General features: G+C 40.7%; 1 protein-coding gene across 1 annotated transcript; it reads left to right on the forward strand.

Moving 5' to 3' along the window:
• Positions 1-17877: 17877 nt before the first annotated feature.
• LOC308089143 (synaptotagmin-4-like) lies at positions 17878-26099 on the forward strand (the record flags this gene model as incomplete). The annotated part of the gene is made up of 3 exons (XM_080433711.1): positions 17878-18560; positions 23092-23258; positions 25968-26099. The coding sequence occupies exons 1-3, from the start codon at positions 18431-18433 to the stop codon at positions 26097-26099; spliced, it is 429 nt and encodes a 142-aa protein (XP_080289837.1). The 5' UTR covers positions 17878-18430.
• Positions 26100-26889: the final 790 nt, after the last annotated feature.

A 26889-nucleotide genomic window follows, 5' to 3' on the forward strand; every position in this document is an offset into this window, starting at 1 on the left:
ACTTCTAAAGTCTGAGATAGTAGTTTTAAAAAAAAAAATATATATACAATACATATATGTAATGATAGTGTAAAATAATTGCAGATACAGTGTATGTGAGACCATAAGTTAATTTCTCTTTTGATAACAGTGTAAGTGGCACACTCACTATCGTGCACCACGCCTAATATGTATTTCTCATTCTAAATTATCTCCATTGAAGTGTCCTGGCCTTCCATTGCATGCACTGTCACTTGTTTGGTCTATCACAACTAATGTTTGCACTATCTGGACTCCAGAATGTGTCTCGCCACCAAGAGAGACTACTGGCCCTGGCACGGAAAGAAATGATGAGGTGTTCATTCAATGCCTAAGTAGGGTATCAATACTTAGAAGCTTTTGGGCTTTCTGTCATTTGCTTACATTCTTAAAATTATTATTATTATTATTATTATTATTACACTTATTATATATATATGTATTTATTTTAAACTAAAAACTCTACTATCTTATTACTGGTCAAATTGGCGTAGTTTTATATTTAGTCTTGTTTGTCTAGAATCACTTCTGCTGGCTGGTCCTCCTATGAAAGTAAACACTGACTTTTTGTACAGCGAAAATATAATTACACAATATAGTTGCCCCATACCTATAAATACAGATTAATTTGAATATTTCGTATGCAAGCTCCTGTTTTCTTTATATTCTGCAGAATTTTCTGAAGAAACTAATTTATTTGAACGTAAATTCTCTCACTTCACCTCTGACCTCGCTTCTCTTTTTTTCTTTTTTTTTTTTTTCCTCTTATTATTATTATTATTATTTTTTTTAATAACTGACTCCATTTCTCTAATTTACAGGTTTAATCACTTAATTTCAGACTGTTCATAACTTTAACAAAAATAACAGATCTACTTGCACAATGAGTCACTATTGAGCTAGCCTAAACAGCCACGGTTTCCAGTAATCATACTGGAGTAAATGTACAATGTCGGCTTCTGAAATGTACACTTAAGTAGAAGTAAAAGTATTGAAAACTGGAACCACTCTAGTGAGATACAAAATGGGACCCTCAAAATGTACTCAAGTAGAACACTTGAGTAAATGTACTTCGTGACCTTGGCTTCCCACTTAAGTCTTTCGAACCTCCCCACCGGGGCGCAGTCCCAGGCTAGACCCCTTTCCACTTGAGGTCTACACCCAGGTCACCCTGGATAGAGAGTTCAAGTCTCCTGCTTCCCGGTGTCTTCTTTTCAAAGCCCACCGATCACAGGAGCATCACTCGCTTAGTAACTGTAGCACTCCGGCGGTCGCTTTCAGCTTGTGATGGCCTGACTGTACATTGAGCCGAACGCAGCGACCACACCCGCCTCCTGTCGGGGAGCACGCCATGGAATTAATGCTTTTTGCGATCCGACCGGCGGGTGACCCAGTCGATAGCGATCCCTTACCCGTAGGCGTGGTTGGCGCCCCAGGCAGGAAACCGACGGTCTTGTCCTGGCCCCGCTTGGCTACGGGAACCAGAATATTAACCGTTTTCACCCGCCTTGCCTGTAACCGGTGAGTCACGCACTCCCGTCCGGTTAGGTGTGGACTGTCATCCACGCACCATGTGCTGCCAACCCTAGGAGAGAGCGGCAGTCGGCACACCGACTAGACGGAAAACACAGCTAGGATGTTGATTCATCCTTGACAGAACACGGGGGCCCTTCAGTCTCTCCCCAGCACTATATAACGTCTTTAACGTGCTCTGGGAGCCTTGCGACCCCGCTGCCGCCTGTTAGTGGCAAGGGATTGGGGAGCCTACCCCCTAACCTCACCACTGAACCCCGTGCAGGCGGTTATCTTCCTTGTTTAAATTCCTAAGCAGGACAAAATCTCTAAACAAAATGCTTACGGAGCAGATTACACTCACTTAAGTCTTTCAAACCTCCCCACCGGGGCGCAGTCCCAGGCTAGACCCCTTTCCACTTGAGGTCTACACCCAGGTCACCCTGGATAGAGAGTTCAAGTCTCCTGCTTCCCGGCGTCTTCTTTTCAAAGCCCACCGATCACAGGAGCATCACTCGCTTAGTAACTGTAGCACTCCGGCGGTCGCTTTCAGCTTGTGATGGCCTGACTGTACATTGAGCCGAACGCAGCGACCACACCCGCCTCCTGTCGGGGAGCACGCCATGGAATTAATGCTTTTTGCGATCCGACCGGCGGGTGACCCAGTCGATAGCGATCCCTTACCCGTAGGCGTGGTTGGCGCCCCAGGCAGGAAACCGACGGTCTTGTCCTGGCCCCGCTTGGCTACGGGAACCAGAATATTAACCGTTTTCACCCGCCTTGCCTGTAACCGGTGAGTCTCGCACTCCCGTCCGGTTAGGTGTGGACTGTCATCCACGCACCATGTGCTGCCAACCCTAGGAGAGAGCGGCAGTCGGCACACCGACTAGACGGAAAACACAGCTAGGATGTTGATTCATCCTTGACAGAACACGGGGGCCCTTCAGTCTCTCCCCAGCACTATATAACGTCTTTAACGTGCTCTGGGAGCCTTGCGACCCCGCTGCCGCCTGTTGTGGACAAGGATTGGGGAGCCTACCCCCTAACCTCATCCACTGACATGTACTTGGGTCAAGGTACCAAAAACAAAAAAATGGTATCGGAGTGGAGTGAGACACCAACGTGAGAAGTGTTTAATAGGCAGCCTGTCCCCATTCACAATTTCTTAGATTTAACATGCACAAGTTTCCTTTTGAAAATAGCAGATCCACAAGCACGAAGTGCTTGAGATGAAATAGCTTGTGAGCTTGTAGATCGTCAATTTCCAACTGGCTGAGCTGTATGCAGGGCTGAAGTGGTTCTGCAGCAATTATCTACCACTTCAAAGTAAACAGTTACCAACGTTCTCAAGGTGTTTTGCAGGGGCAGAAGCACACTGTCTGCCTCTGAGATGTATGCAAAATGTAAAATGTAAAAATACAGATAGCTGTAAGGGCTTTTTAAAGTAACAATACCTCAAGACTGTACTTAAGCACAAACCTGGACCTCAGGAAGAATAGTCTCCACTAAGGTGTAGACTAGTGGATGCTCCTTAAAAAAACAACAACAAACAAACAGACAGGACTTACAGAGGCCTTCATTCATTCGGATGACGTACATATAACATACATATAAAGACACATATGACACACTGTAGTACTAATTAGGGGGCAACCCTAGGCTGCAGAGCCAGCCGTTCACGTCACCTCGCTCGGATGCTGGAGCTAAACATAACGTGCATGTAACCTGTAGTATTTTTGGGGTCGCCCCTTAGTGGCAGTCTCAGCTTAAACATAATATAACCTGTAGTATTTTCTTAGCCGCAGTCTCAGCTTTCACATAATATAACCTGTAGTATTTTCTTAGCCGCAGTCCCAGCTTTCACATAATATAACCTGTAGTATTTTCTTAGCCGCAGTCCCAGCTTTCACATAATATAACCTGTAGTATTTTCTTAGCCGCAGTCCCAGCTTTCACATAATATAACCTGTAGTATTTTCTTAGCCGCAGGTCCAGCTTTCACATAATATAACCTGTAGTATTTTCTTAGCCGCAGGTCCAGCTTTCACATAATATAACCTGTAGTATTTTCTTAGCCGCAGGTCCAGCTTTCACATAATATAACCTGTAGTATTTTCTTAGCCGCAGGTCCAGCTTTCACATAATATAACCTGTAGTATTTTCTTAGCCGCAGGTCCAGCTTTCACATAATATAACCTGTAGTATTTTCTTAGCCGCAGGTCCAGCTTTCACATAATATAACCTGTAGTATTTTCTTAGCCGCAGGTCCAGCTTTCACATAATATAACCTGTAGTATTTTCTTAGCCGCAGGTCCAGCTTTCACATAATATAACACATAACGACACATAACGTACACAACTTAGGCTACACGCTATCTTCTCCCATGTACCCGGCGTGGTTTGCGGTTTAGAGATCCTAGTAAAGGCCACTTATTGTATTGTCTCAGTAAACTGTTGGATCATAGAATACAGAGAGACAGTGTAGTGTCTCAGTAAACCATAGGATCATAAAGTACACTGAGACAGTGTGGTCTATCAGTAACCTATAGGACCACAGAATACAGAGAAACAGTGTAGTGTCTCAGTAAACTATAGGACCACAGAATACAGAGAAACAGTGTAGTGTCTCAGTAAACTATAGGACCATTATGACAATTGTAAGGATATATTCATGCAGGCACACAGACAAACCCCCAGCACCTAGTGTAAAACTAATATTAGATAAATTCACCCGCACCGAAAACCAAAGCGTGAAAAAGTGGTATTTCGAGGTACAACAAAAATAAATCCATATATTTATATATATAGCCATGCATTGCTCGAACACCCAAGTTGGATCGTGGGTTATTCTAGAGGCCTTGACATGAATATATATATAAATAAAGACAAATAACTGATAGTAACAGCTGATAGTTAAACATCCGTGTAAAAAAACGTCGGGGTGTCTCCGGTGGTCTCATAAACATATACAGAGACAGTTGCTGGGAGGATCAACTCGGTCCACCCAGCCACGCTAACAGGACATCATGGGGTATAGGAAGTACAGAGCCTAAGTATTAAACACAAAGGTCATTCAATCTGCTGTTCAGTGGTGACTTCACATGTATGCAATCATATTTACACATTGTCTTTAATAATTGACCTAAATTTGGTATAATACAATTCACATATAGCACCGCGTGTACCCTTCCTGGGGCCCCAAGGAATTGTAGCACATAGTGTATGGGCGAATTGTTATTTGGATCTTATGGATCCAGCGGTCGTCTGGACTGGACAGGGTCACGGTCGGGGTCACCAGCTGATGTGCCTTGACAGACCTGTCACTCTTGGTTCAATAAACCCTAAAGTCCAGTTTATAGACGACATACACAGAAATTACCTTTTACATGCGCAAGGCATCTTTATTGACAAACAAGGGAGATTCCCTCTATACTATGTGAATAACAGAACAGCAAATTAATGATATTAAAACAATACGACCTGATATATCACGAAGGCAATTCGCTCCACATCTAAGTCTGCATGCAAACAAGCGCTCGGTTGAGCGCCTGGAGAATTCTGAGGTTCTTATCTATTACATTCAGTATATCAACGCTGTGGCTATCAAGGCCTGTCTTCTGACTGCACTCTATAAAGTAAAGGTTGACGGCCCAAGGTTCCACAATGGACCATCAGGGGAGGCCAAAACTCTGCAAGGGCCTCAACCACAGGGCCTAGACCAGGCAGACATTAGTCAGGGAGCAACAGCCTCTACTCCCTCTCAATCTTCTGCTGAGGTCTGGAATGAAATCTTTATGTCCTTGGAGAGAACGGCTCAGGAATTTGGGTGGAGCTATGCAGAAAAGCTGGACGAGCTCTATGAGCAACTGAGTGGCTCTGAGTCTGCAATGCGCTTCGTCTACTCCCTGCCAGAGCATGTAAGAGAAGACCAAGTGCGCCTCACTGACCAGCTGAAACAACACTACGGTCAGTCTGTCCCACCTTCCACAGTTCGTCGTCACCTCAGTGAATTCTGTCAGCAGAGAGAATCCTCAGCAGCATCACCACTGCAACAGAAAGCCCATGCAATGGTAGATAAACAACTAGGAGACCAAGTAGGACAGCTGCAATTCACCACAACGCCCACGGCCGTGGAGCGACCTGCTGCTGATGTGCCCCTTCCAAGCCATGCCCAAAAAGTGGAACAGCAACATGGAACGTCCGATGGACCGGGCCTGACCAGCAATACAGGCAGGCACGTGATGCCTCCTCAAGGGGTAAACAACAACCCTTCACTAGTCATTGCTACAGGCAGAGCCAAGAGTGAAGGCCCCAGCCTAATAGTTCCTGTATCAGTGAAACACCTGCCTGTCCAGTGTGTGGTCAACACAGAGGAGGAAGCCTCTGTGATGTCCAAAGAGCCATTCCAGCAGCCTCAACTAGAGAACCTGTCAGATGACAAAACAGCTTGCCTCCTGAAGGCTGAGACCGGAAAGGGAGTCGACTTCATGCTGACAGCTGATGTATCCTTACAAGAGGGAGGAGAGTTGTTCATTGAGAGCGAGCCAGTGCCAAGCTACATCACTGGGAGGTCAGTGGGGAGCAATACAGTCTCCAAAGTGCTTCTCATGGACCCTCCAACCTTCCCACAGCAATGTGAGAGTGGTGTATGGGGTGAGACCCCCAGGCTTGGAGCTGCAGCGGTCCTGCAGGTCCTCAGCTCTGATTGAACTGAGACGGTAAAGGACATTAGTTTTGAATGAGAGACATTTTGAGTTGAATTAAGTGATTGCCTTTTGAAGCAACTGAACAGGTTTCCTGAAAAGTTTAACAAGTATTGCATGCCTGTTATGTGTTCTGTTTATTGAGTAACTGTTATTGCTTTGTGCTGATTAAGTCAACCTGAAGATACTGAAGGGACTCAGCAGTCTAGAGGGGGGGTAGTGTAACGCGGGAACAAATGCCAGCCTATTCCCAGCTACAGTATTACCTACAGCCTATTGTGTGTGTGTTTACTGGACGTAATGTGTTCTTATTGGCTCACAGACACAGCGAGTTCCTATGTCTATCTGTGCAGCCCGCCTGTTTTAGTCAGTTGTCTTCCGGTTTCCAGTGTGTATGGTCGTAGAGTGATTATCCTCCGTCTGTGCCAGGGACCGCGGACCGACAGCCACAAAGTGTGTATATATATATATATATATATATATATATATATATATATATATATATATATATATATATATATATATATATATATATATATATATATATATATATATATGTGTGTGTGTATATATATATATATATATATATATATATATATATATATATATATATATATATATATATATATATATATATATATATATATGTGTGTATATATATATATATATATATATATATGTGTGTGTATATATATATATATATGTATATATGTATGTATGTATGTATATATGTATATATGTATATATGTATATATGTATATATGTATGTATGTGTGTATATATATGTGTGTATATGTATGTACATATATGTGTATATATGTATGTCAGACATTTTTTTTTTTTTAAACTAATATATTACCAAACATCTACAATATGAACTATAGTGTTAACAGAGTGACAATGAGTCATTGTGAAACAATTATGATTCATGGTCACACACTATTTTGGTAATATAATTAAATTGATTATATCTTATTGTATTTATTTCATTTTATTTGAATGCAGGGTCATTAAAATGAGTCCATATACAAACATATGTGTTGAATTAACTGTGGAAAAGGTAATTGGTTTAAGATTGGAGTCATTGGACTAACAGCTATATGACAAAACTTGAAGAACAAGGCACTGGATTAATTAAGCTTGGCTGTTAGCCTGGTCCGGACCAGGATAACTTCACAGCTAAATTGCCATGGTAACTAAGGTAGGATTGCGTCAATTTTCTTTCGTGAAATCTAGTCATGGATAAACTTATCCAGGGTGAACTGGCTAAGCTAATCTGGCAAGATAATTCAGCTTTCATGAAACTGATTCATCGCAAATCCTGGCTAAATTAAGCCAGGATAGGTGTTAAATCCAGGCTTAACCCCTAATTCTGCTTTCGTGAAATAGGGCCCTGGGCAATGGCAGTGGGGAAATACTTTTAGAACTTCTGTGCACAGGGCTCTCTGAACCTTTGGCCAGAGGGCCTCATGCCAAAAGAGATATACATGTAAAGAGGGTGGGATGTGTCATCCAGGATTTTATCATTCTGTTCATGATGAGTTTTGATTCCCTTTTTAATCACTCTGGAGGCTTTGCTCTTCACAGATAAGTGGCTCAACCAGGACACAATATTGAAAGTTAGCACACTTTCAGTCAATGTCTGGTAGACTCTGCCCAGGATCCTTTTTGATATTAAATCCCTTCATTTCCACAACAGAAAAAGTAACTGCCGGGCTAAATCCATGTGCTGGTCTGTATTATATCAGTGCTGATGTATTGTTCAAAGAAGGATATTTGATAGACAAATTCCTGGGACATAATCAGACTTACATACATACAGGCATCAAGATTACACAGTATTGTCATAAGGTGATTTACATTATATTTAAAGTAAAAATAGTCAGACCGTATTACAAATCAAACAAAATATCAGGAGAAAGAAACGTGTCGACTCACATCCTGATTCGTATTTCGCCTGACACAGAAAGGCAACACTGGGACTGACTTACCCAAATCATGCTTAAAATATGAAACAACCCAAAACATTTCTACAGCTGACACAGAGATTCATAACACATCAATTCATGCGCCGAACACCCATGAGTGGTTCCGGGGTTATTCTAGGTGCACAAAATAAATATACTGTAGATACAATCCCCTGTGTACCAATGCATTTCCAATCAGTGTGCAGGATCCCTCTGTTGTTCCTTAAACTCTGTGAAAAAAATGTTAATCAGCCAACAATGGAAGCTGAAAGAGTACAATGAATCATACACTCACTAATCGATAACACCTCCCTCCACCAATGCCCCCTCCGACGAGCTACCAAACTATAACCAAAGACAACGTAACGCGAAAATGCGAAAAGCGAAATGCTCCACAGTTTAAATCACCCTTATCACAAATATATAACCAACATACATTCAACAAAACAGTAGTTGATACAGCTTCGTCTTCACTCACTTACAGAATAATAGAACTACTAGTTTGTGTGTAAGAACTCTCCCCAATAAAATTTAGGATACAGTATGTAAGATAATACATCTGTTTTTACTTTAAATCTCTGTTTTCCAAGGCCAAGAGCTCCCGAACCTCTGACGGACCAGCTCAATTGTAACGTTAAAATGCCAGAGGTCAGGGCATAAAAACAAATAATATTCACAATTGTGGCAAATACCTTGTTGACTCTTTTTCTTTCACATCATGTCAACTTTCCTCTAATACTCCTAATGTTAATTTAGTCAGCTAAATATCAACAAAACATATGACATCAACAAACAACATGTTGAAAAGACAGACAAACATTGAAACATGTTAAACCTTTCATCTGGTCCAAAAACACAAAGTCAATCACACAGAAGATAGCCTGTGCCAGAGGCAAAGAATGGGTGGGGGCCATCGGCTGTGGGGAGCGGGCTAAGAGAGCGAGAGACACCCTGCCGTGGGTCTAGTAGGCTCACACGCACTCTCCCGCACAATATGGTCCTGTTGATCTCTTCTTCGATAATGTTGCTTTCGAAGTCTTTTCGTTAATGTTAGTGTCATGGTGGCACCCCTTGCTGCAGTGTGGGCCAGATATGTTTGACCAAGATTTCAATAAAAATAAATTTAACATGAACCCAAAACACTCCCTCAACAAAGGCAAGATCAATGCCCCACAGACAGCACCTACAAAAGTTTTAAAAAAATAGGTTATTTCCATCGAAAACATTCTGAGGGACAGCTCAATGAGTCAAAAAAACGACTCACCTTTTATTGAATATTGTCCCTCAAAACAAATTCAAGAAGTCCTGGCTGGTTCGCCAAATGTGTAGTATATTGCTGTGTAGGAAGAAGTTGAAAGGTCCAGACCAGTTGTTCCTCAAGTCGATTTATTGGATAAAAACAGAGTACAGAACACAGGAGTCCATCTACTGCCTTGCTGCTACATGATGTGGCCGGTAGCAGGGGCCGGGTAACAGAGCAAGAGCGCAAGAGCGCAGGCAACAAGAGACAAGAGACGGTTTCTTTGTCCTTCTCTCTGTTTATATCTAGACTTTACATGTGTGTGTGTTGGATGTGCACGGAGCTAGGTGTGTGTGCTAAATCTCTTGTGTGTGTGGGTGTGTATATGTGTTCGTGTTCAACCAGTTTTGTGTGTGTGTGTGTGTGTGTGTGTGTGTGTGTGTGTGTGTGTGTGTGTGTGTGTGTGTGTGTGTGTGTGTGTGTGTGTGTGTGTGTGTGTGTGTGTGTGTGTGTGTGTGTGTGTGTGTGTGTGTGTGTGTGTGTGTGTGAAGAACAATGCCCCCAGACCCTAGAGGTCAACTAAGGTCAGGCGTCTGGCAAGAGTTTACAATCAGACCAGTGTTGTTGAGAAGAGTGTCGGATTTCAGGAATGTGCCCTATAGGCCACTCCATATCAACCTTAAGTCCTTGTCTCTGTGGATGTTCAAATGTCCCCCCTTGATAGACAAATTACAGGGACACAATCAGACCAAAATACATACAGGCATTACGATTACACAGTATTGTCATAAGGTGATTTACATTATATTTAAAAATGGACAGACTGTATCACAAATAATACCAGGAGAAAGAACTTCCCCCCACTTTTTACTCCTTTTTTCTTCTTTGTTTCTTTCATGTCGTCACAGGGGTTGATGCTGTGAGGTTGAGTTCTAGTGTCATCACAGGGTTGGTGGTGTGAGGTTCCATCGTAGATCTGTTGAAAATCAGTTCTTGTCGATTTTCCATAGCTTGCTCCTCTGGTGGTCTCCTCTGTGTAGGAAGATGGTCTGCATCTGGTATGGATGAGCTTTCAAAAATCTTCCTCCCAAAAAAGAAAATCACAGCTTATACTCACCTTCTCAAGTTCTTTACGTGTGGCCCGGTCACAGACACCCAGTGTCCACCACTGTTGTCTGAAAAAGACCAAACCAAGTCACGTCCTGGCTGATTCACCAAATGTAGTATATTGCTGTGTAAGCGTGTGTAGGAAGAAGTTGAACGGTCCAGACCAGTAATGTTCCCCAAGTCGATTTATTGGATAAAAACAGAGTACAGAGCACAGGAGTCAGACTTGCTGCTACATGGTGTGGCCGGAACAGAGACGGTTTCTTTGTCCTTCTCTCTATTTATATCTAGACTTCACGTGTGTGTGTGTGTGTGTGTGTGTGTGTGTGTGTGTGTGTGTGTGTGTGTGTGTGTGTGTGTGTGTGTGTGTGTGTGTGTGTGTGTGTGTGTGTGTGTGTGTGTGTGTGTGTGTGTGTGTGTGTGTGTGTGTTGGATGTGCACGAAGCTAGGTGTGTGATACATCTCTTCATAAATGTGTATCAAGATACCACAACCCTCTGGAGATCACCTTTGTGTTGTCCTCCAATCTTTATCCAGCTTAAGTGAGTAATGTGTCCCTACCAGTTCTATCTCCTACAGTACATCAAATCTTGCAACTTATTCAGTCGATCTCTGCCATTTCACCCACTCTGGTTTGTTATCCTTTGCTGCCATCTGTATCAGTCTCAGGCACTGGAAAGTGTTCAGCTTTCTTTTGTCAGTCTTTGTGATCTGTTTTGGAGTAGGACTAGGACCGCTCTAACTATTATCGTGAATATCTTAGTTCTCCTCACTATTCATCTGGCTTTTCATACCATATACATATTAAATTCCTTGGCATCTTCAGTCTATTTGAATTCACCACAATACTTTCCATACTTTCTGTATGCTCAGACTGGAATCACTTTCCAATGTTCAGTTTTAGTCCCGCTCTGGTTGCTTCTTCCGTTAACTTCACGGTCTTCTCACACAGGTTGCTGAAACTGGATGATGATGCATTGTCACCTGCAAAACCAAGGTGCATATAATAGAGTTCCATTGTTTTCCTCTCCTCTTTTTTGCTATTGTCTATGGCCAGTTCGAATAGGAATCCTGACATCACACGGCACAGCACGATCAAAGCCATCACGTCTGCCCGTGTAGTATGTCCTACAGGGGCGTCTGGTTGTTGCAGGGGCAAAGTTCCTGCCCACCACCCGTGGAGACTGGGGGTGTAATTCCTCTGCTGTGCCTCCAAGCCAAAGTGCAGTAACTACATTTTTGTGTATCCCAAATGTCAAATTAGCCTTCGCTAGGACAGCCTGCATGCTCTTTATATCTTGCATCAAATTTCATACAGTTAGACGTACAACACTGCCAAGTACTAACATCTTCTACCATTGGCCACGTGACAGTAAAATTTAAATGATTCTACATTTGAGTGCTTTAAAAAACTAAAACAAACCCAGTTAGTGCTTTCCAGAATCAATAAAAGTATTAAATGAAATAAAGTTATAACAAAGAAAGAGCAAGAAGAGTCATAAAAATTGCAACATAAATGTAACAGTGAACAAAGAAAGTTAATGACAGTGAAACGTCGGCCTGGGTATGTATCAAACACAGCACTGAGATCCAGAAGGATTAAGATGAAGCAGGCATGCTTAACATCTTTAACTACTCCAGAACGCACTCTCTGTGCTATGGACTGCTATTTGAACATTGTTACAGCTGCTGTTGTTGATTAATAAATAATAATTAATAGTTTTTCTAGAAAATCAGCAAAGAATGGCTGTTTGGAATAGAGGTTTGCAGTTGCCGATGGCAAGGAGATTGAGCTTATAGTTCTTAAGACCTGAGGCTGATTCGACAAATGCCTTCTAAATCAGTGGTTCTCAAAAGTTTTTGTGCCAAGGACCCCCAAAATGACATATATTTGGCCACGGACCCCCCATCTGAAAATGTTTTGTGGCAGGGACCCCCAGAAGAGAAGTTTGTGTTAAAAAAATTATAATAACAGAACAAAAACATTTTCAAACACTTTCAAGATGTTTCAAAAATGTTCAAAAATAGCAGATGTACAAACTCGCAGCGCGATTATATTAATATAATATCAAAGTGAATATATTAGTTGTAGTTAATATTTTATTTAAAAATTAGTTGTAGTTAATAGCATAACGGTTGATGATGCTATGACGCTATGCTTTGTACAATGGATTGGATTGACTTTCTTGAATTACAGTAGTTCATTTGTTTATTTAATTCAATTACATTATTTTATTTTATGTTCTATACAATTGTTCACCCTACAAACTTATCTAGATACATTACATGGTATGTACTGATTCATAATACACAGTTTAAAGTATCACAATATCATTTAATATTAATCTCTTGATTTCGTTTTTGCAGTATATTGCAAGTATAACAATGAGTATAGACAGGTCATTAGCGCCTCCTACAGTATGTCTGTGTTCACAGCCACTGACTTTACACTTATTGCTATGTTTGCTATGGAAACTATAAGCAACACTTCTTTATATCAAACAAATGCATCTCTGAGTCTGTCATGAATTGATGACTTCCTCTTCTGTGTTTGATACAGAAGTACAGCACTGCTATGTCTGTTCTATACATGTATGTCTATGTCTTACATACAGTACAGCATAACTTCCGCTGTATATCTAGAGCAACTTTCACACATGCACTGCAATCCTGAACTTGTCTAGTAATTTCCAGGAGGGGCTGTATGTGAGAACACAAATGTCCAACTCAGTAGGACCTGACATGCAACAGACTTGACACTGTCCACTCCCCGTTACCAAGTCTGTTTAATGTCCGACTGAGCACCATGGGCTCAATGTGTGAATAGACTTGGTTTGTACAATAAGCATGACACTGGCTTTTCTCCTGGATGACTCATTCTGCTTGGGTTACATCCACAGAGACCTGGCTGCATTACTCAATAACAATGTTCTACAAAGCAGCCACGGCCCAACAGAACAACAGCCAGGAGCTTTTGGGTGGTGGTGGAGTTCTGAGTCAAACTGGGGACAGTTTAATACTGTACTCACATACTGTACTTTTATAATGCACTCACTTGATAATGGTTGACCTCGCCTAGACGTCGTACTTTTCTTTAAGACTTCTGAGTTTGCCTTTTTCTTCCCTAAATATGTTCTAATTAACCTGGCTTAAATGTCCAGGTAAAAGTGTAAAAACATAGGCTATAATATAGCTGCAATGAAAATACATTGTCCATGATATTCTATCTACCAACTAGGCCAATCTAACTCTATAAGCTGCTTCCACACATGCACTGCAACCCTGAAGGAGGGGCTGTATGTGAGAATGCAAATGTCGGAATCAATAGGACATGCAACGGAATTGACGCTGCCAGCTCCCTAGTCTGTGTAATGCAGGACCGAGCCCCATAGGCGGTGGGCCCTATCTTGCGCCAGGTGCAGGTGTCATTGCTAGTTTTTGTCATGTTAACGCCCAACGCCCACGTTGTATAGTTGCGTTGTAATATGTTTGTGCTCATGGCCTCATATTGCTCATATTTCTATCTTACTTACAGTGAGAAAACAGCACAAGTGCAGTATTAAATTAGTAGTAAAATTAGACAATTTAATGTAAGATTACAAGATTACAATACCATTAGACAATGGTTCCCCTTTCCCTATCCTTCTCTCCGTTACCATACAATGTTGATTTGCACTGATGTCAGTCATGTAACTGTTGCCTCACAACGTCGCATTACGCTGATGTACTTTATATACCGGTGGTAGGTATTCCCAAAAATCCACAATTTCCCTGAAAAATCTATCTTATACTGTAAAAAACAGTTATACTGTAAAAAAACATTCTTCCCACATTCTCTGAAAAATAAATCTTCAACTACAATGGGAAATGTTATTGAGCTAAATGAGTTTTGTTTGGCAAAGTGTTTAGGCGGGGCACTGTTTCTCCTCTTAAACCGCAGTGCCTAGTGTGAGTGATGGTTGCACAGGCAAATTGTAAGCGGCAGACGGAAACCAATGAGTGAAATGAAGCGTGCTTGTTAGAGATATTCTCCTACACACTAGTGGCCTGTCAAGAAACGTTCCATGTCCCCCTCCTCGCCCCAGTCTCCCACTCCCCTCTGTGAACTACTTCCTTCCATCCTCTATACTGCAGCGGTTCTCAACCTTTTTCATTTCAACGACCCCCAGTTGGATTGGCTGTTGTCGGGCAGAAACCGTCCATCTCCATATTCTAACTTTTTGTGTTTTTTCGTAAATTAACGCCCTACGTGATCATACTGCAGCGTCACTCAAAAGTAGAAGATCCACAAGCTCGAAGCGCGGCGCAAAGTGACGTGTTTTGAGCTTGTGGATCCTCTGCTACTTTTGAATTTGAATCCTGAAAAGTAACAGTTTTGGACATTCCACCTGACAGGTTTCCACCTGACAGAGACGATATGCTTTAGGCCAACTATAAATGTGAAACGTCTTGCAGAAAATTCACATTTTTTTAAACAATTCAAAGATTTCCCAGAAATGTTCAAAGAAATATCAATGATCAAAATAGCACATCTACAAGCTCACGACGCATTGTGATGCGTTATGAGCTTGTAGATCAGCTATTTTCACTGTGGTTAACGCATAATGTACTTTTTCCCGTCCTAGAAATGTAGTGAAGTCAAAAGCACATTATTTGTCTTTGAAATGTAGTGGAGTGAAAGTATCCAAAAATGCAAATACTCAAGTAAAGTACAGACACTAAAAGCATTTATTTCAGTACAGTGCTCAAATAAATGTACTTCGTTATTGACCAACACTGATACTGAGCTGCATAAAATCTGAATATCAGGGAGGGCTGTTAGCATGGATCTACACTGAAAGAAAAGCAAAGACAGCAACATGTTAAAGTACATCTTTCATACTGTAGATTCTACAGTATGAAAGATGTACTGCAACATGTTGCTGTCTTTGCTTTTCTTCCTACCTCGAGTTTCGCTTCATTACCAGTCTCCCCGTGACATGAGGGAACATCTGTCTAACTGCAGGACACATCCTGCTCAACTCTTTCTCTCCCTCCTCCTCCATCCCCAACACTTCTCCACAGGGTTGGATTTGCTTGGAGGGGGAATGGGGGCGAAATCCATGTGCCTCTGCTTTTGATATCCCTGCTTCTGGTCAGACTGAATTAAATACATGCATTTCCTATGGGGAAATGTAGACTGTCCGATATGTTTGATATTTATGTTTGATGATATCACAATTTAACAATTTTATATAAAAAAACATGTTAAAGGAGTAGTTCTTCCAAAAAAATACTTATTTTCTATCAATTACACACCTCGTGAAGCATTGAATTCATGGAGATTTTTTTTTTTTTGTCGCATTCCTAAACCAATTATTTGATTACCGGCGGAAAGATGCTAATGTATCCGGTAGGAGACTCAAAGGAATCTCTTTGTGTCTCCTACCAGAAATACATCCAGTCATCAAATTATAGGCTCAGGAATGCGTCAAAAACTAAAACATCTCCATGAATTCAAGGCTTCGTTGGGTGTGTAATTGATAGAAAACAAGTAATTTTTTTGGGTGAACTATTCCTTTAAACCATCTGGGTGACCCCATAGCCGAGTGGTTAGGACACATACCACATGTACAGAATGCTCTGATCACAAGTCCCCAGTTTAATAACCAGCCGGCCAGACTATTATGAATGTCATCCGCCTACTCTCTCCAGATTTTCTGTTTCTCTCCTGTGTCACTGTCAATAAAGGCTACAAAATGCCCCACCCCAAAATATATTTACAAGAAGAATCAAGGCCCGGACTGCTGGCCTAGCGGTCCTGGCACCTAGGCTCTAATGTAGCCTTACAGTGCATCGCGGGTTCGGGTCCCGTTCCCTACGATCTTCACTTTCGACTATAAATAAAGGCAGAGAAGCCTAAAAAAATAGAAAAATAGAAAAATGAAGTGTTGCCAATGGTGGTTAAGGCACATACCACATATAGGCTCTGAACAGCGAGTTGCGGGTTCGAATCCCAAACAACAAAATAGGGCTGAACGATTTTGGGAAAAAATCTAATTGCGATTTTCCTGACTGATATTGCGATTGCGATTTGATTGCGATTTTTAAATTTTCTTAAAAAATAAATAAAATCTTTAACATTTTTTTAAGTCAAGCTTCAGTTTAGTATTCACTGTGTACGTTTAAAAAGTAATTGGAAGTAATGGAACATTACCAAATGGCATACCATTTATTTACTGTTCTAGATTCTAATAAATAAGGATGAGAACTAAAAGATATGAATTGCTTCATTGCTTCCAACATGTATCTTCCAAGTACTTTCTTTTCCCATGTATATATTTAAACATTTAGCTGGAATAGAAATAGCTTATTTTTGTAAACAACCCAACATTGAACTTGTTAAGTCATTAACTTATGGCTCAAGAAGAGAAGCTTTTTCTGAAATGAAGTTCAATAAATAAAAATTAAATTAAACAAATAATTACCTTTTTGTGTAAACAATTCACAGCAGTGAAATAAGTAGGTATTTCACTTATGGCTAAAGAAGCATATTTACTGATATCCAGTATTTAGCTTATGTAGATTAACATTCAACTAAAATGTAACACTTTTTTGTCTCACAAGGCAAAGTCCTCTCCTACTGTACATTGTATTACTACTACTCCTTGGAAGTGAAAAACTCAGAATACATAACGCAGTGGTGGAAAAAATTTACTTAAGTACTGTATTTGTACTTTACTTGAGTATTTCTAATTTCCAATACTTTAACTTCTACTCCACTACATCTCAGAGGCAAATATTGTACTTTTACTCCACTACAATTATTTGAAAACTTTAGTGACTAGTTACTTTTCAGATATAAATTATAATATTGTAAAGCCTACATTAACCACTTTGGCCCTATTTTATACCTAGGTTATTTGAAAATAGCAGATCTACAAGCTCACAACGCGCCGTGATACGACGCGTTGTGAGCTTGTAGATCTGCTATTTTCAAACATTAGTACTTTTACTTTTGGTACTTTAAGTACATTTTGATACCAATACTTTTGTACTTTTATTCAAGTACATTTTGAATTTTTACTTGTAACAGAGTACTTCTACATTGCAGTATTGATACTTTTACTTAAGTATAACATTTGAGTACTTTTTCCACCACTGTACATAACATAAGTGACAAAGATACAGTTCATAGTCGCTTCTTTTGGGCTTGTTTTCATAGACAGGGTTGCTTATTTCTCTCACAAAACCTGGCAACACTGACCAGGAAGTGCTTTCCATCGTATTGTTTACATATCACAGCATCCAACAGTAATAGTTTAATAATGATGGGAAAAATACAAGTTACACTTACAGAAACAAACATAGATAGGAGCAACACTACTACTACACTACTTGTGTCGCACCGAAAATAATGTTTTACCGCTACGCGCGGCATCACGGATTTGCGCAACACGGCCGTTCGACAAACTTTAAATACTCGTAGCCGACGGAGACCTAACTCTATGAGAGGGACAGAGCGAGAGAGAGAGAGAGAGGGGGGGGGGCTCGCTGCCCTCTCGCTCCCTGTAGAGAGAGGCAGGCAGCCACTCTGGAGAGAAGGAGACAAGTCCCGCGGGTGCTCTGGGATTAATATGAATATTAAAATGATTTATTATGATAAAATAAAAAATAAAAAAATCGCGGCCTTTGCGATTAGCTAATCGCGTGGTTTCAAATCGCAATTTCGGTTTGAAAACGATTAATCGTTCAGCCTTACAACAAAACATTTATAATAATTTCAACATTAAATACAAAATTGTCAAATAGAGAACCCTGCTTTCAACCATTCTCTATTTCTCCACGTTTCCTCCTTTCAGAGCCTGAGCTCACAGGAGTCGCTGGGTCAAAGGAGGAGTTCCATGTGTGCTCCACGGACCCTGGGCCAGCTGTTCATCCTGCTCCAATACCAGACCCTGGCCCAGCGCATCAAGGTGATGGTGCGAAAGGCAGAGAACCTGGCCAAGCTCACACGGATGCCGGGGGTGCCAGGTAAGGCCATGGAGGTCACAAGCAAAGTTTGCAGGCAAAACATTATGTGATACTCTACTACATGCTCTAACTGAATCAGAATCCGTTTTATTTGTCACATCACAGGTTGACAGGTGTAAAGAAGTGGGTGAAATTGTTTTTTTCTTGCGCACACCATCATTTTGTAGAATTCCGTGAGAAGAGAGAGGAGAGTTGTGAGAGTGACAGCAAAGGGAAAGAAACAGGTTAAATAAAACAAATAAAGATACAGTATATATCGTACATATACATACGGTACAAAACTTTTTGGCTAATAAATGAATTCAAATAGCTCTTTGTGATTATTATGAGCAAATCTTGTTTTCAACTCTTTGAGCAACTTTTATTTAGTTTTTTACATTTTCCATTTTTCTTGCAAACTTTATCATTCATTATTCCCTTCATGTGTGCTGTGCTGTACTGTCACTGCCAACCTCCACCGTTGGCCTGAGGAGAGTGTAGAGTGGACAACCACCTCTCCTCTGATATATGGCCTACATCTCACTAGGTGCTTCTTTTCACCTGAAAGTGAGGAGTATCACAGAGTAACAAGGATAAAGATTCACGTTATCTACCTCAGTCTCTGAGGTGTTTTACATCTATGCCAGCTGGATGCCAGAGCAGTGGAAGATCTGACAAAATCACCCAAGTGGTGCCACTCGAGTAATCTGACACACTCGCTCTACTGCACACATGCAATACAGTATTGTACTTCAAGCTTCCTCAACAGTGTGTGGATAACAATAAAACACAAATCAAATAAAGATAGAAGGTACAATAGTAATAGTAACTACAATTTACAATTTAGGCATTTAGCAGACGCTCTTATCCAGAGTGACTTACAATGGTACACACATAAATCAAATGGCATGGTGTAGTGCCTCAGTAAACTAGGATCACAGGTAAACCAAGAACCTAGCAGCAGTGTAAACAATATACTATCAAAATATTAATCTGTACATTGAAACTATAGGATACCAGGTAAACATATTATTTTGTTATTTTTTATTATTACTTTTATTATTTAGTATTTGTCTAAATAAGATGCTATCTAAATTACATTTTAACCTTTGCATAAGTCTGCATGGTCGTCAAAACTAAGGTCAGTCTGAAGAGGTGAGTCTTCAGATTATGCCGGAAAATTGGGAGTGCAGTTCTAACTGCAATGGGGAGTTTGTTCCACAGCCAGAAGGGAGAAGAGTCTGGGACGTGTGGAGCGTTGTCCCGGATGTTTTATGGAAGGTTCAGACAGGCAGGTTAACCTTCAGTTAACTGATCTGAGTGAGAGGGATGGTTTGTAGAGTTGGATCAGGCTGTGAAGGTGCCATGCCTTTGGTTGCTTTGTAGGCCAACATCAGTGTTTTGTACTCTGTGCGGGGAGCCAATGAAGGGAGCGGAGAAGGTTGGAGACATGTGAAACTTTTGGCTGGTTGAAGACCAAGCGTGCTGCAGCATTCTGGATCATTTGGAGCGCCTTAAGTGCACATGCTGGGAGGCCAGTAAGGAGGGAGTTACAGAAGTCAACTAGAAAGGTGCACTCAGTAAAATAAAAACCTCCACCAGGAGGCATGCAGTAGCTCCCTCTCCATCTTTCTGTCTGGGGCATGTGATGACAATGTCTTGGGGTTTTTGCTGTATTTATCAGACATGCAAAAGTGTCACTTTTCAGCTACAGTCACCTTTTTGAACCCAAATAGGGCAATTGTGTGACACCTGACCCGAAAGAAAACAACATGTTGTCACCTTTTTCACCTCAGGCTGTTTGCATGCCTGATTTATGTTAAGAATAATTTATACTGTGTGGCTCATGGCTCATTATAGCTCCAATAGTTTAATGAGCCATGAACCACAGCTTGGCTCACACAGTATAAATTAGGCTTTATATTACGCTTGATGGAAGTTCTCTTACGCAATAGAACCGCCTCCACTGCCTGCAGTATGTGGAATTGGTGGAATATCCACTTCGCATGCTTCATCAGAGTACTTGGAGGCCTGTCTATGATGTTATTTCTATGACGTCAGCGCTGTCACTGTGTGTGCCTGCCTAAACATATCGGTCCCCATTGCCTGGTATTCCGTAGGCGAAAGTGCCACAAAGTTCTTGGGAGGGCGGTCCATGGCGTCAGTACTATCTATATCAGGAAACTATCCATAAATGGACATTTGTCCAGAGACACCAACAGAGACACACACACAGAGAACTTTAACTAATTTATATAGAGAAGAGATTGGCAGAAGCAGAATTTGAGTGCTAAAAGTATGATTTTGATAATACAATAGCAATACAATGAGGGTGAATGGAATACGTCTTGTTGCTCACTCACAGAGCACACCATCGACAGATGAAGATGCTTTATGCTCAAAATCTCCACAGTGTGTTGATGCTCAAATCAATCCTCTTTGTTATGTTTCATCAGCTCCAGCACACATTTGTGATGTCATGCATTCGAATGATGTCCATGACAGTACACGTATGTCACATGCCGTTCACTCCCTTTCTCTCTACCCACTCTGTTCTGTCACTCCTAGCTGTCCTGTACAGTGAAGCAGAATTGTTCTATAAAGCAATCAATAGAAATCCATTGTCATGAGGCTTACAGCCACCATGTCCATTTCTTTCTGTCATTAATCAGAGACTCATTGCCTCTTGTACAGTATAATGTGATTAGGAACTGAACAGCCGGGCGTCATTTCCCTTACACCCTGTATCATATCTCACCATATGTGTAATACAGCTCTGCTCCCATCATGCCACTGGAGAGCCAGGAAACAGGACATCAAAGAAACGTTCACTGTTCCATTTATTTAGCTGGTTTGAAAGTACTAAATGGTGTTGAGTGAGACCTGGACACAGCTGCAGTATAATTTCACAAGCATATGGAAACACACATCCTTTTTGCAGATGCGTGGCATTTGTGCAACAACCGTGAATTGCCTTTTTTTTGGGGGGGGGGTATTCAAAAGGATTTACAGGGAAAATTATATTTCTTAAGTGAGGATAATGAGGAAGGTCTAAAGAGGGGGGGTCATCAAGGAGGACATTGGGTGAGGTTTCAGAGAGCAATGTATGGTTCCAATGGGTAGTTCATTCCAGGTAATGTTTATAGATCGCATTTCATTAGACCATGCATCGAGATATTTGAAGTCCTTGGCTACCTCAAGAAACTTAAGTCCAGTACTTGAGTAAATGTACTTAGTTACTTTCCACCACTGCCCCCTGGTCAACCCTTCCCAGGAACTGTAGATAAGAGTCTTGCTTCAGAAGGTATTACGTAACTTCCTATTCAAGACTTGTTGTGCAGTTAATGTGTTGTGTATATTAGTTCCTCTTGGGTGACCTAACATGCTGGCACTCAACCCTTCTTGTTCCTTTTCTTCACTATGACTTATCCTTTTCTTCCCCTCCACAATCCACAGTCCAAATGTTGACAGAATGTCGGGCCCTGTCCAACAGCTCAAATTAAAATCATGAGATTGGAAGCGGTGTGGCTCTAAGGATGGCTAACAGGCTAAGTTGGTTGATCTGTCCTAAGAAACCACTTTGGTCTTGTGGGTGAAATGAACAGCAAGCCACCTGGGGGGGGGGGGGTGCTAGTGGGCAGAATGTTTGCCTAATGTTCATCCATTTTTTCCTAGGGTTCCTTCCGCCAAATGTTCATAATTCTTTGCCTACTGGTCACCTATTTTGACATGCCCAGAATAGGGATAGGGGCCTACTTTAGTTCATGTGGTTAAAAGCCTCTAGTCTGAGGGCGGTAAACTGGCACACTCGGACGACAACTACTCTTTTTGTGTCCAGGTTCCATGCAGGTGCTACAGTAATGAGATCTCCCACCAGCTCCAAGATCTGTGAAGTATTGTGAACCGAAACATCACCATTGTTGTGGTGTCCCTGATGTCAGTCTGTCAAATAATGTATTTCCAAATACTGCTGTCTGTCTACACAGTATAAAGCAATGAATGGTTTAGGACCAAAATACATTTATGATCTTGTAGCTACTACAGCTACATTATGAACCAGACTTCTCAGCTCATCTGGGACAGGTCTGCTTTCTGTCCCCAGAGTCAAAACATGAAGAAGCTGTTTTATGCACCACATATTTGGAACAAACTCCTTGGAAACTGTGCAGGTCTTTCTCAGTTCTTTTAAATCAAAGCTGAAGCAATTTCTGTTTGTCGCTGCCTTTTACTGATTTTTTTTAATTCATGTACTGCACGCAATTTTTCTGTTTTATTTAATGCCATTTTATGTGTTTCTTTTGCATTAAGACATGCGTCTTAATGTGCTTTATGTTTTGTGTAAAGCACTTTGAATTGCCTTGTTGAAATGTCCTAGACTGGATAAGTCCATGCTTTTAGTCTGTTAGTGATACAGTACCTATTCTAATGCTGTGTGTCAAAGTTGAAAACCGACCAGTGTGCCACAATAATCGTGACATGCAATTTTCATATTGTCCCATCCCTAATACACATTTAAGGGTTGATAATAATGGCTGATATGTCTTTCCCACAGACCATTATGTTATCATCAACCTGCGTCAGGATGGCACGGTGATAGGCACCAAGGAGACAAAAGGAGCAGGGAGCCACAACCCTGTATGGAATGCCCCCTTCCTCTTTGACCTGCCCTCTGGTGACATCACTCAGCTGCCATTGGTCCTGGAGTTCATTGTCATGCAGGTATGAGCTTCAAAGGTCATCTGTCTAATTGCCTAGACGTGGCTGCTAGATGCACCCATGTTAATTTACAATGTCAAACCATATCTTTAGGCTTATGATATGCATTACCAGCAGTGAGTGAGTGAGTGAGTACTGAGTAGCCAAATTCCAATACCCAAATCTCTAATCACTCGCTCACTCCACACTCGGTCCTCCAGCTTAACCCGGAAATTGTTTGTGTCTCAAATGGTAATTTGCTTTGGGAGGAACCAAGACCGGCAAGCGAGTGGGCTCTCCAGTCTCCAAGCCGCTGTGAGTGAATGAATGAGTGAGTGAGTGAGTGGCTTGAAAGCAACATAGCTGAGGCAACTACTTGGAAACTGTTATAGATTATACCAAAACACTGTTGCCCTGTCCCTCGCTTTCTAGAAGTCATTCTTAAACCAGTGTATTAGAAACCAAATGTGGGTGAAGAGATCTCTCCAGATTTAATTTTTCAATTTCAATTTCAAGCCTTCATTTAAACTCAGAGACCATCTTTCCGATGGGGTCGAGTGCACAACATACAATAAATAAATACAACCGATAATAATAATAAAAAGGTCATTACAAAGCAGTGAATCACAGTATAAATCAAACAAAACAGACACATGAAGATACACAGAAGTCTCTGGTCTTGGCCTTAAGCTGATTAAGAGACGGGAGAGAGTCCAATTTGAAAGTGCTTTGTAGCAAGTTCCAGGAACTTGTAGCGGCAAATGAAAAGCCAGTTTTGTCAAGTTCTTACCTAATACAACTGACCTCAAGAACAAGCCAATCATTTGATTGAGTTAAGGATTAACATACTGATTTAAAATCATGGAGATGTAATTTCCCAAGTGCCTTGAAGAAAAACTAAAACCAATTACCAATTTCACCTACTTTCAAGAGACTCTACTGTATCAAAATACAACAAACAGGGCAGCACAATCCTTCTTCCTGTCTAAAGCAGTTAAGATGTCATTTGTAACATTTGTGACATCAGTGATTGTACAATGATTTGATCTAAAAACCAGATTGAAGAATTTAATTACACGAGAGCAATGACTTGGAGCAATGACCTAAATGTTTGCCATACATGGAAGCTTGGAAATCGGACGATAATTATATAAACTAGAAGGTACTGTTCCTGAAGAAACAGTGTGGGATCGCTAAGAATGTTGCTGGTGTTGAGTATTGATAGTGTTAGTAGTGTTATAGGTTTGAAAGGTTTGAAAGGTTTGAAAGGTTTGAAAGGTTTGAAATGTTCTAAAGGTTTGAAAGGTTTGAAAGGTTTGAAAGGTTTGAAAGGTTCTAAAGGTTTGAAAGGTTTGAAAGGTTCTAAAGGTTTGAAAGGTTTGAAAGGTTTAAGAGGTTCTAAAGGTTTGAAAGGTTTAAGAGGTTCTAAAGGTTTGAAAGGTTCTAAAGGTTCTAAAGGTTCTAAAGGTTTGAAAGGTTTGAAAGGTTTGAAAGGTTTGAAAGGTTTGAAAGGTTTGAAAGGTTTGAAAGGTTTAAGAGGTTCTAAAGGTTTGAAAGGTTCTAAAGGGTATTTACTTTAAATTATTTTTAGTCACTTTATTTACTTTAAAGTATTTTTTACTAATTTTTACAACTTTTAAGTATTTTTACTATTTTTTTCAACTTTTAAGTATTTTTACTATTTGTTTCAACTTTTAAGTATTTTTACTCATTTTGAGTACTTTTAAGTATTTTTACTCAATATAAGTACTCTTAAGTATTTTTACTCAAGGTATTTACTTTAAAGTATTTTTAGTCACTTTATTTACTTTAAAGTAGCTTTTACTAATTTTTACAACTTTTAAGTATTTTTACTCTTTTTATCAACTTTTAAGTATTTTTACTATTTAAAAAGTGAAATATCTCTAAAAGTACAAATTATTTCAAAAAATTCTAATGGTAGCCAATATGTCCTAAGTAGGCTGAACGTTATAGAGTTGGAACGGAGTTTCTATCTAAAAGTATGAATTTCTCCATTGAAATGAATGGGAGTTTTTTAGAAGTAAAAAGTGAAATATCTCTAAAAGTACAAATTATTTCAAAAATTCAAATGGTAGCCGACATGTCCTGAGTAGGCCGAACGTTGAAGAGTTGGAACGGAGTTTGTAGCTAAAAGTATGAAGGACTAGTTAGGGGCCAAAAAACGGTGTTGACAATAACAGTAGTGTGATCGCTTTAGCGATCCCACAATCATCATTGGTGCTGATTTACACGTTATGTATTGGAGTCACATGGGCAGTCTTCCAGGCCCTGGGAAAACTACCTGAGGCAAGACAAATATTAAATACTGTATGTGTTAATTGTTCATTGATGGATGATATTGTTTTGGTTATTTTCAACATGGGTGGCAGTGAATCATGTTAAGAACCATTACATTAAAGGAGTATTTCACCCAACAAATTACTTATTTTCTATCAATTACACACACCATGAAGCCCTGAACTCTTGGAGATTTATTAGTTTTTGTCACATTCCAAAGCCAATAATTCGATGACTGCGTGGCTGCTCAGTGGGAGACTCTATGGAGACTCCGTCGGTCATTCCAATTATTGGTTTAGGAATGCGACAAAAACTAAAAAACAAAAATCTCCATGAATTCAAGGCTTCATTGATAGAAAGGAAGTATTTAAAAAAAAAAACATGATTATTTTTTCACTTCAATCCACTGAGATGTCTTTGTGTCTCTACACAAAGAGCAGCGTGCTGGGCCGTGTGCTGATTGGCAGCGAGGCCCTGGAAGCAGGACAGGGACACTGGAAGGACATGTGTAGTAAGGGGCAGATGGAGACAGCCCACTGGCACACCATCCAATCAGCCGTCCTGTAGCACTCAGATGGAGACAGCCCGCTGGCACACCATCCAATCAGCCGTCCTGTAGCACTCAGATGGAGACAGCCCGCTGGCACACCATCCAATCAGCCGTCCTGTAGCACTCAGATGGAGACAGCCCACTGGCACACCATCCAATCAGCCGTCCTGTAGCACTCAGATGGAGACAGCCCGCTGGCACACCATCCAATCAGCCGTCCTGTAGCACTCATCAGCAGACTGCAGGAGTCGTTCAATGTCTCTCTTCCAAAGGAGTGTCGACAGTGTAGATATGCATGGAGAATGTGGGACAAAGCATGATAGAAAATATGTTAGCTAAGGATACATCATCAAATTCCCATCCAAACTAAATTATAATCTTTTTCTAAAGATTCAAAGTGCTACCAGGGTGCTCCACAAACGACCCATTTTTAGATCTGTCTCTTAAAGCATAATGCCGGCATAAATAAATGTTTTGGTCATTGTCAACATAGCCAACAACAAGTCAAACACCAAAAAAACTAAAATTCTCCTACCTACTTACCCACTTAAGCCCTATTTTTACTTTGTCGTACAATGGCGTCCCGTGAAACTAGCTGATTTTACAAGCTCACAATGCATCACACTGTGACGTGCTGTGAGCATTCTTTTGAATGATTTACATTTTTGTCGATTATCGAACAATTTGTATTTTAAGTGTGGTCCATCTTAGCAAAACAAATACATTGTAGCTCATATCCTGAAGTCACAGAACTCCAATGTTGTCCAAAAAAGTGATAAAACGAGTACCAGACCAGTACTGTTGTTT

The sequence above is a fragment of the Gymnoscopelus braueri genome (genome assembly GCF_963280865.1).
Source record: "Gymnoscopelus braueri genome assembly, chromosome: 1".
Classification (NCBI taxonomy): domain Eukaryota; kingdom Metazoa; phylum Chordata; class Actinopteri; order Myctophiformes; family Myctophidae; genus Gymnoscopelus; species Gymnoscopelus braueri.